This window comes from Argentina silus (genome assembly GCF_951799395.1).
Source record: "Argentina silus genome assembly, chromosome: 12".
NCBI lineage: Eukaryota > Metazoa > Chordata > Actinopteri > Argentiniformes > Argentinidae > Argentina > Argentina silus.
Window position 1 is genome coordinate 10,591,193 of NC_139666.1, and position 12,112 is coordinate 10,603,304.

A 12,112-nucleotide genomic window follows, 5' to 3' on the forward strand; every position below is an offset into this window, starting at 1 on the left:
TAAGAACAGTCCAGTTATGGTTTAACATCCCCCAGCCTGACTCTGATCACCCCGATCCAGTCTTATTGCCCAGTCTTATTGCCCAGTCTTATTGCCCAGTCTTATTGCCCAGTCTTATTGCGACAGGCAGAAAAAATTCAATAGCATAATAAAATCGATCAAATATCGCTTTGCAACGCAAATAAAGATATCAGAGTCAGATTGATACTGTAGCAAACGGCGGGGTAGAGCAGCTTGCCCTAAGCGGGTATTGAACTCACAATCTTTAGCTTACAAACCGGCCACACTAGCTATAACACCAAGAGGGTTGGCAGAGCTGCTAACGGGCCTTACACAGGGTCATTACAATATAATGACCCTGTGTAGGAGGCTTGACTGGGGTGAGCACATCTTATTCTGTGTACTGTACTACAACAGTAGTCAAACAAATATGTATATCATGATGCAATCTCCGATTGATTTGGCCAAACAATGCAATAGATATGCATAGCATGAAAAAGATTGGAAAGGGGAGGTAGAAGGTCATGGCTGGCCTGTGTCTACAGTAACAGAGAAACCTGACTGAGACTTATTGAAACACTTCCCAAATAATATCATTCAAAAGGAGGTTATCCGCCAAGTAGTCACATATTGAAATACTTCAATATTCATATGCAGTATTTGGAAAGACAGTGAAAAGGAAGTCTTTGGTGTGAAATGGAATTCCGGTTCCTTATATTCTAGGTATGATCAATTGTGATCTCCTGGCTCTGGTCAGAGAGAGAGAGAGAGAGAGAGAGAGAGACAGGGAGGGAGGGGGGATTTACTGTATGTTAGAGATGCACCGATACCACCTTTTTATTACTGATACCGATTCTGAGTACTGAATAGGCTGATACCGAGTATAAGAGGCTATTTTTTGAAATGTGAAATGCTACTGCCATCTTGAAACCCTCGCCTTGCAAATTTTGCAACAAGCAGTTTTTATGGTGTCTGTCTCAAGCGTAAAGTAATTCCAGACACAGACATGGTTGTTATTGTTGTCACCACACTTGCGTGTCATCTCAGCTGTGCCTTAGTCGACGACGCGTGCGTTTGGCAAGTTTTTTTTATGACAGTTTGCGTCATGGCATCAGATCGGTAAATAGCATTGCTGATCTCTGATTCCAGCATTTTTGGCCAATATCGGCCTGATACCGATTATCAGTATCAGATCGGTGCATCTCTAGTGTCTGTTATAGCTCATGGCATAATTGGTTGAGATTGTATGCTGAATGTTCACATAAATTCACACACACACACACACACACACACACACACACACACACACACACACACACTCCTCTCTCTCTCTCTCTCTCTCTCTCTCTCTCTCTCTCTCTCTCTCTCTCTCTCTCTCTCTCTCTCTCTCTCTCTCTCTCTCTCTCTCTCTCTCTCTCTCTCTCTCTCTCTCTCTCTCTCTCTCTCTCTCTCTCTCTCACACACACACACACACACACACACACACACACACACACACACACACACACACACACACTCTCCCTCTCTCTCTCTCACACACACACACACACACACACACACACACACTCTCTCTCTCTCTCTCTCTCACACACCATTGGAAAGGAACAGGATCCAAACTAGGAAGTGTACGACTAGGTTCCACTAGCTATGGACAAAGACGATCTTTGAGGAGAATGCATTGCCAACAGTCCCCTCAGTTTTCAGTCCTGGTTAAACCCACACACTCAAGGAGTGCGACTCCCTTTCTGAGGCTCTGAAAGCCTGTTTGTTTTTAATCCATCTGCCTGCCTATTCAGCTCCAGGACTCTGAGCGACTGTGCGAGGAGAGCCCAGCATCTTATCAGCATGCTCCAGACCAGCAGAGCCCGTCATATCCGAGCTGGAAATACACTGAGCTTCCAGTAACAGGCCTCGCCCTTAGAGCCCCATCCTAGCACTTAAAACTGTGCGGTTATGATGACTGCACACTAAGTCTGAGGGATTTAACACGATAATCACTTTCACCTGTTAGAAATTAAAATCCATATCTACTGAGGTAAATTGGATACATGATTGAATTACATTCCACGATTCACACAAATGTGTCACGAGAAAAAACAGCTAGATGTGCAGTAGTGTTTTCCAAGCTATCATTCATTATGACAAGGTCATTTATTATCCATGACCTCAATATTATCTGAGGTCTATTACCTTGTTATTAACTTGTTATAGACATTAGCATAAGGTACAAATGTACATTTTTAGACACTTCTACCTATTATGTGTTTGAACACAGCTCCTAAATCTCCAAAGTAAAAATGTTAACTGGAGTTCTAGAGAGGGGTCCTGGGTGTGCTTGACTTGCCATGGCTGGCAGATTGGGGATGTGAAATGTGACAGAATGTAATTTGATTACCAACCATAAATATCTAAATATATTTTTTATAGGACTCCAGTACATAAAGTTGATGAGCAAGAGACTACCCATCTGCTTTTTGACCTGAAACATCCCTGGCCATAACCGACGCACAGTTATAGTCGCACCAAAAACCTGGAGAAATTAATTTGTTAGAAATATGAACATTACACTTCTGTTATGCAATTCTATCTGGGTTCAAGTTACCGTCAAACAGACGGCTGGATCAGACCTGTTTAGCGACTTCCAGTCAGCTTGATGATGACGAAAACTATTACCTCTTGTATAATAAAATGGACATGTATGTTTACCTTACGATACGGAGTCCTCAATGGGTTACCAGTATTCGCAAAAATCATCGTCGATTTTCCCAATAGTCAAGATAGATTGTTTCTTAGTAATTGATTACTAACTATTTGTAGTATCCAACGGCTGGTTGAGTAAAGTTGGAAATTTGATCACATAGATCTTCTCCTTATTGTACAAAAATGTTGACTTCTAGGTTGTCATAGGCCTATATTATACTGTATTTGACGTTTACTATACCATAACGCAAAAGCAATGTATCCGTGAATTAGTCCCAACTTCGATTGCCCAACCCCGTTTGTTTGAGTGAGTTCATTGATTTGCAGTCCGTCCTCCGCAGAACAGCCCCAGCTACGATGGGAGAAACCATTCTGCTATCCGATATAGGGATGGCAACCTCACAGTGTAGCATCAAATCTATAATTTGTTATTAATTTCTGCAACTTCCACCGATATAATCTTCTTCAATATAACTGAAACAATGTGTAGAAGCTAATGCGGATGTTTTTTTTGTCAGTATGGTCTTAACGCGTAAATGTTACAATGTTTCCCCTTCTGCTGCTCTTCGGCTAATCTGGAATGCATACCTAACATTCCACAGTGCGGCCATCAAATAGTTAAAGGAGAAGTACGATATTTTTGGCCAATTCAGTGCTCAAAAACCTTATGCTTTTATTTGACAATTTCACAAGAGGTGATTATAATTATGTCATTGGCCAACACACCAGTGCATTTAAAATGATTTCAATGTGAAGATAAACAACAATTGAGCAAAAAGACACTTCTTTAGTCAATAATCATTGATCAATAATCATGTGTAATAACGTCACTCTCTAACGCAAGCCATTCATCTGCGTGATGTAGGAAGGCATATAAAATTACCAAAGAATCAAATAGTGAGATTATGCACTGATACAGTTTTTCTCAATTGCTGAGACACAATTCCCGGAACAACTCACCATTTTCTCAAATCTTCACACACAATTTTAAAAACTCACACCCAATGGTAGAACCATCTAACTTCTGGGTCCCAATTCAAACTTTGCCATCAGACAACACACAGAAGCTGTCAAAAACACAGACTACATGACTGTTTGTTGAACACTGGAGGGATTAATTCAAAACACTGTTACCAAAATGTCTAGAATAGATTTTACTTTGTAAAATCACAGCACTGACTATCCAGATAACCCTTTTAGGAACACCCTGGAAAGAGAAATTCAAAACAGTACTGTAATAAATACCTCTTACATTTGTGGATAAGGGAATACTGTATATGCTGTTTTGGTCAAAAACCTTTGAAATGTCACACTGACAAAACATGTAAGGAAGAGTCCATGCACAGTAAAATACCCAACTTCCAATAGCTTTATTTCCAAATGCAGCAAATGTACAGGTTACTCAGCATCAGCATCATCATCAGCATCAGCATCAGCGTTCTTATCGTCTTGTCTCAGGCCATAATATCTCATCAGCGTCACACATTATGTTTGCTCTTGCCAGGCAGCGTGGGAAAAATGCCCTTGTGTGCCTTAGAAAACCCTGGATAGACTCCCCACACACATCACCACAGGCGTCCACCATTGCCTCCAGGAGGTTTTGCTGTGCGTAGGGGTTGCGATCATACACTCTCTACTGCCATGCTGAGAAAAATTCCTCAATCGGATTCAGAAATGGGGAATATGCTGGCAAAAAAAGAAAGGTGAACCTGGAGTGGTCATTGAACCAGGGGTGAACCAGAGCAGCCCGATGGAAACTTACGTTATCCCAAATGACAACATATTGGGCTTGCTCTGGTTGCCCTGGCTCCCCTTCCTGTTGAAGAATGTTATTGTGCAGCTGATCTAGAAATTGAAGGAGTTGTGCTGTGTATGGACCCACTTTGACATGGAAGTGGAGGATGCCAGGATTGCTGATGGCTGCACATAGGGTGAAGTTGCCTCCCCTCTGGCTAGGAACTTGTACGATGGCACAGTGACCAATGATGTTGCACCTCCTTTTGCGCCTTTTTGTTAGGTTGAACCCTGCCTCATTGATGAAGATGTACTCATGTGGGTCAGCCATGGCATCCAGCTCAAAGAAGTCAAAAAACACAAATTTTACTGTACTACAAATCCAGTACTGTAGTGTACTGGAATGAAAGATTGTGTACTGCAGTTACTGTAACACATTACTATACAGTACTGTATTGATATGCTGGAGAGATGGGCCACTCTACATACTGTAAAAATTCTGTAGAGTATAGCAATTTCCTCCACATATTGGAATCGTTGCTCCTTAACTCTGTTTGAATTCCTTTCAAAAGGTACACGGTGCAGCTGCTTTGTCCATATGTGGTTCTTCTGAACGATCCGGTCAATGGTCCGAAATGCTGATGCTGTCAACTCCTTGGAAGACTACCTGGTCTTCAACTATTTGAGTTTGAATTCCCCTCAAACAGATGGCATTATTGGCAATCACCATATTCACCAGAGCAGTCTCCTGCTCAGCTGTGAAAAGTCTCCGCCTACCTCCAATAGATGGCCGCCTCTCAGTTCTGAAATTTGAATTTCGCCTCTCAGTTCTCAGAAATGAAATTTGACCATTACTGACCTATGGTCATCCATTACTGTGGCAAAAACTACACTGAGAACAAAGTGGAGATTCAATCTATATGCACTACAACATTACATGTATCACAGTAACAATAAGGCAAATTACCTGTTTTCCCCTCTTGAAAGTACGGACAATGGATGCAACCGTGTAACGGTTTAGATTGGGTTGCACTAGCTGTCCAGCTTCTCTCATAGTCCTCCCATGTATGAGCACATGATGAACTAGGGTGGCATTTCATCAGAGATTTCTTGTCTTTATTGTCCTTGTCCTTGTCCTTGTCCTTGTCCTTGTCCTTGTCCTTGTCCTTGTCCTTGTCCTCGTCCATGTCCTCGTCCTCGTCCTCGTCCTCGTCCTCTCTGTTGTCTTGTAACTTCGGCATTGTTAGGATCCATTGTTCCAAAGCACGTGGACATGCCTCTAGGCCCTATTTATTGACCCTACAATTCTGTTTGGTGACAATTTTGAGGCTTAGTGTTTGCACCTGGAGAAAGGTGTGTTCTTTGAGTTTAGATTGTGATGACTTGAGAGCATGTGTTTGCTGGATGAACATATAGTGCAATGAATGATTTATTTGGCCATTTTTGTGTAAGGTTTTGCAGAAAGAGTTTTGAATATTGAAACATGTGTGGAAACAGGTGAATAGTGTTTACGGTTATGGGAAATGTGTTTAAGCAATCGAGAAAAACTGTAAACACAGGACATGCAGTATGGGGTAAGGAGGAGTGTTCAGACAAGAATGGCAGGCTAAAGAAATAATGGCCGGACAAGAAAAACGCCAGGATAGGTGACCTGCTGAAGGTCAGGATTAATTTACTTTCTCCACCTCTATTTCATGCATCTGAGACTGGCAGGTGAATTGGTTTTGATTTATAGTCTAGGCCTAGTGCACCCTCTTTGTGGACTGTTTGTTCTACTATAATAATTGAGCTGGGTCACACTGTCACTCACAATCTGGATTTCCTAAGACTTGCAATGTGGAGTACAAGGCATATTTAACGCAGCTTTATTTTACAGTTTTTCTCGATTGCTTAAACACAAAAACTGGTTCCTGCATATGGCAATGACAGGCAGGTGAATTGGCTAAAGCACATATATAGGACCAGGCTCTGCTATGGGCTGTGATAGTGATTTCCCTTTTCCACTCTGCCAGGCTCACAGTGTCAGAGCCTATCCTCGGCATGCTTTTTGTTTGCCCTTTTGTGTCAAGGGCTTTGAACCAGCTGCTAATAAGATTATGCAACATCTGTTCTTTTGACCACTGCAAACAGAGCAATGTCAACATTGGTGTAAAACTAAATCAACCTAAAAACAAAAATTAATCAATTCATTCATTTGATTAGCAGAAGAATTAGCAGATTAGTGCAGCTTGTTGATCTATTTGAAGCTCCACTGAGTCTTTCCTTCCTGTTTTTCTCCTCAATAGCATTTTGTATGGACAATTCAAAGTTAAAAGCGAGAGTGAAGATTGAATATATACAGAGGTTTTACCATGATATAGTTGTGGGTGTCATGTGCATGTGGAGATGTCCTTCAGGCCACCACGTGGTGTCAATAGGTCACCGTTAAAGGGAACAGAGAGATCTGAGTCAGCACTCTGCTGAGGTCACTCAGTGAAAGGGGACCAGACCAGGAGAGAGACAGTGTAACGACCCCTTTTTTGTATAACTATCCTTTTTATACAGGAGTCAAAGGTCATCTGTAATCCTGTCTTGTTTAACATATGTTGTGTCCCTAAAAGATATTTTTTTGTATATCCATTTCAGCCTCCTTCACCCTCACTCAATCTTTTTCTAACGGTCCTCTTGTGTAGTAACTGTTATTACTCTAGTAACGACAATATACTAACCTGATGTTGTGTAGAACATTAGTAATTGCTTTAATTAATACTAATTGAGCAGCTTGTGCTGTTAAACAAGGACAATAAGGTCTGTTTGTCATCATTTAGCTGATACAGTATATAATGACAGTGGAAAAGATTAGAGCTACTGTCCTATAGTCTGGTGCTTGAGCTTCACTGTTGACATGATATATAACAAATATGTCACTTATGAGTGAACCTCACGAAAAGCCTGCAGGGAAGCCATCAGTGAGGCTATCAGATCTCACACTTTCACAAATCAGTCCCCAAGTAGGCTGTTTTGACATGATACAGCTGTCTCTGCTGAATCGGCAGAGTAAACAAATGATCAGGAAGCTTGGTCCTCCCCTGCAGTGGAACCCTTTCAATTTCACTTTGGCTATATGTCAGATGACAGCTACTAGCTACTTAGACATGACAAAGATACAATCCATTTTTAGACACTTGGGTAGAACTCTAAAACACCCTTCCTTTGCCAATAATGAAATCAGTGACTTCATTAGTTAAATGGAATCAGACACACATAAAACCTAGAGGAAAGACAATGCTGCCTTTGGTTTTGTCTTGAGACTTAACAGTAACTGTGGTTTAACAACACTTCCTCTAAAAAAGGCTGAGATCTTGCTCTCCCATGAACTTACACCCTGGTTCCAGCAGCACCAGGAAGCTTTAAAAAACAGTTCAGTATTTACCTTCCTGACTGGATGGAGGGGGTGAGGTCGCGGGCCAAAGCCCCTCCGAGGTAGAGACAGAATCATTTTCGATGGTTTTCAGCGTGTACGTATAGGGTGGAAACAAGTCAGCCACAAAAGAGAGCTGTATATGAGTGTGTGTGAGTTAGTGTGTGTGTGTGTGTGTGTGTGTGTGTGTGTGTGTGTGTGTGTGTGTGTACAATGTGTGTGTGTGTGTGTGTGTGTGTACAATATGTGTGTGTCACACAGGAAGAGAGGCTACAAATCCGCAACTCTCTCTCTAAAAGGGCTGGTGGCATGGGGGCGGGGTAGGAACAGCTCTCCTAAGTTATCCATGATTAGGAGTAGATAAATAAGTAGATAAGTCGATAAAATAGATAGATAAAATCTTTTTTCAGTTGTAATTTTGACTAAGACCTCTAATTCACCTTACAAAATGAATAGAACTTTGCAGAGTGTTGTAATTCCAATGAAAAACAGAGTGAAGCTTTAACAGGGCACTGCTGTAGTAGGCATCCACATGACAGGTAGCAGTCTGCCCATCTGTCCCAAGCATTCACTGACCATGTGATTTCAGCACTGGGGATCTGATCATGTGGCAGGTGATCTATGTTTGACTTATAGCACAGAGGGATAGAATATCAAACACTGATGTTGGTTGTCAACATCACATTGCTCAATGAGAGAGCTTACTGGTGTTCAGTTGAGGCTTATTTACAAGGGATTAAGGGTTATCATAGTCCATTGCAAGTGTAGTTTTCATTTTGTTTAGGTTTCATATAAAAACAAATGCATTAAAAGAGCCTACAGTATTTCACAATACCTTTTATAACTTAATTTATTCCTTTTGGAAAAAGTTTATATCTTGTCATAAGATATATATTTTTTTTTTCCATACTGTAAACTTGTAGGCAAACAGTGAACATTTAATATTCCATATCCACTCTCTGATATTCATTTTCATTATATGCAGAAATAACTTATATTAATATTGCTTGAAATAAATAATGATTGATATTCCAATTTTCAATTACATTTCATATTCTCGAGGCGAGATTTCATAAATAATTCAAGAAAGCGGAAATTGATTATCAATGAAATGGCCTGATTTGAGATGCTTATCTGTTTTCCTCATAAATAACATATGTGTTCAGGTAAGAAATATAATATAAGGCTTTCATTAGAAGTGAAAATGTAATTTCATTCAACCCTGACTATACTCTTGATAACTGACCTGGCAAAGACAAAAAAACAACACAAATAATTGCATAATTACGATTGATATCATAGCTCCTGATGCTTTATTTCATCACACCTTTGAAACTGTTTACATGCGCAGCCATGAATAAGATATGATTACATTCATGATGGACATGTGTCCCATTGACACCTTTATAGGTATGATGGGACGTTTTAATGTTTTCTCTCTTTTTATGAAAGGACCACTTGGCAGAGAGAACCAATAGCACGGAGGCTATTATTGTGCACTCGGCCCTCATTTTCCCCATGTCAAAAGTCCTAAGAATGAGAATCATATGAACACAATGGGAGCTCTTTCAGCCCTGCTCAAACATAAAGAGCAACACCACTGTGCTGTTTCATTGTGTACATTCCGCTGCCAGGCAACTCTCCAAACTTTATTGTAAACATTGTATAGGGCTTTTTCAGCCTCAGCATAATGCCATTGTTCCCAGTCTCTGCGTGTAACCTCCGATAGCAGTTAACATGCTCACCTTGTCCATTGATTGGAGGCTTATGTTGACAAGGCTAGCCCACCAACAAATACAACTAAGGACTATAATCTAAAAACTGTCTCCAAGATCAAGTATTGCAGCTGGCATTCAGCCTAGTCAGAAATCCAGCTGCTTGAAAAACATTTTTTTTTTTTTGCCATGTTTAATGCTATTTATGTCTCAAAACATAACACAACATCAATGATAGTAAGAAAGCCCAAATAATGAATTACACAATTTCAACTCTGGCTGAATGTACACACTATTTACACACTCTAACACTGGATAGTAGAGAAACACAATTAAGCCATGAAAAAAGTACAACACAGCATGTTCATATGCTGTACCGGAAATCCCTGTGCCAAGCCCCTTTATAGGATAATAATGGGGTAAATTGATTTGGATAAAAGCAGGGGGGCCAGCAGGACATGGCCTAACAATGCTAATGTGTACCACCATGTCAGCTATCCACATATAAGCAGGGATCTGTTCAATGCTAACAAGCCACTACTGTATTAAGGCCACCCCACACATACAAAGTGTGACATAAAACATAGTGAAAGGGCACATCCCTTTAAATCACATGAATGGCTCTATTCTTGAATCAAATTCAAAGACTTATCAGTGAATGAAGGTCTGGTTATGAAGAGCTATTTTACTAGAGATCCTTATTGGGCTTCATAACATCAGCATAACAAACAAATTTGACTTACTTTTCACAGATGGTAATGTTTTCTCATATGGCAAACTTTATCAAGATGTTACATTAACAGTTTCTTTTTATTAACCATATATAATTCTAATGATATGCTGTATCTTAACAATACAGATCTCTGTAAAAGAGAGATACTATATCCCATGAAGCCCACTTTAATCCTGTCTAATATAATAATTATATTGGATTGATATATATATTCAATATCTATTTCCTTTTTTGAAATACTTCTCATTCACTGCAGCATAATAGGTAGCCAGCAGGGCTGCTGCTCTGGGACCTTGGCATCCAATAGGCAGCCAAGCTGATTAAACATTTATGAGCTTAAGTGATGCAAACTGTTCTGCAGGAGCTTCTTGATGTTAGAGATGCCTCTAGGTCAACTAAGGGCTGTCCTCTGACCCTCATTTGCCCTCTCATTTTAAGCACATCAATACATTAATGATATGCTCTGATGTACTCCCAAACATGTTTTATGTAGTCTCATTTCTCCAAAAAATCTATAAAAAACGAAACGACTAATATGATACAACAATAATTCATAATAGGCTATTTGAATACATCTTTATATTACAGCGTATAGAGTTTTGGATAGAACGATATTCCTATTCTACATGCACCTCCTTTCTAGGAATCCCTGGAAAGCCAGCATAATCTCTGTGAAACCAACATTTTGTACACAAGTAAAAAAAAAAGACAGTTCGGACAGGTGTTGAAGTGCATTAGTCTTAGCCAAATATAGTAGAAAAATCGAAAGGTTCTGCATTCGCTGTTCTTCATCTTTTTAAATCTATCTTCTTTATATGCGCTTTCAAATGACATCCAGTAATGAAACGAAATAGCCCTAAAATCAAGAACCCATAGAGGCAATCCCAGAAACTCAGTACTTCAGAACAGTGTTTTACTGTACCTTCGCTTGCAGGTATTGGGGGTAGTAATAGGAGTATTGGGGGTACATCTGTTGGTTCCACAACTTTTAGAAATTTGAGCCAGTCGCGCAGGAACTGAAGGTTACTTCAGTATTTCCGTCGATTCCGTTTTCCACAGTATTTATTCTCTCGGAGAGACCTCACCCTACACCCAATAGCGAAGCACAGTAGAATAGAACAGCGAGCCTCCGTACTGTACCAGTTTATGCTCCATACAAATGAACTGCGTTTCTGCGTGGGCGTTGGACCTGTTCCGGTAGCCTGATGGTCAGATTTATGTAGATTCGTGGTGATTATGAATGATGACCAGTTGGCCGCTGTTATATCATTATAACAGTTTGGAACAATATTGTTCATATCTTTCATCAGGCTCTTTAATAATAGTCTATAATAATGTGAACTTGAATCACTGATGAAGACTAATTCCATATTTTCCATAGAACATCAGTCCCATATGTCAACAATGATACCCCTCCTTTACACTAGTAATACATACATTAGCATGTGCCAATGAGAAGTTCACTCTGCCATCGATGTGCCTCCTTCTGTGTGCAGTTCTCATGTTGGTTCAAGAGATGACAAGAGAGGTGACAAGATGTAGGCCACTTTTCATGACCAGTAGATATGGCTATGCAAATCTCTTGGATTTATAGGGTTTATCAAAATAAGTAAAAACGTTCACAGATCAAATTACTGTGTATGGGCAATTAATTAGAGCAACACAGCATGTTAGATTATAATACACAACCCTGTCACAAATACATACATGTATTCGGAGCAACAACACTAAAAATATTAACAAAAAAAGCGTGATTCTATATAATTCGCTTTTTCCCCATTGTATCATCACACAAACTATGCAAATAGCAAGAAGCCATATTTTGTTGGA

General features: G+C 40.0%; 1 protein-coding gene across 7 annotated transcripts in view; it reads right to left on the reverse strand.

Annotated features, from left to right (window-relative positions):
* rbms1b (RNA binding motif, single stranded interacting protein 1b) overlaps positions 1 to 11,252 on the reverse strand; it is a gene marked incomplete at its 5' end in the record, with an annotated part of 29,992 nt that extends 18,740 nt beyond the window's left edge. For 5 of the 7 annotated variants that reach the window (XM_083682403.1, XM_083682402.1, XM_083682401.1 and 2 more), the window contains one exon: positions 2,707 to 2,994. In XM_083682403.1, coding sequence (XP_083538529.1) covers positions 2,707 to 2,754 — 48 coding nt within the window. Of the gene's footprint in view, positions 1 to 2,706; positions 2,995 to 11,204 lie in introns of those variants that run through there. The other 2 variants (XM_083682405.1, XM_083682400.1) reach the window with 1 other exon arrangement.
* Between the last annotated feature and the right edge of the window lie 860 nt (positions 11,253 to 12,112).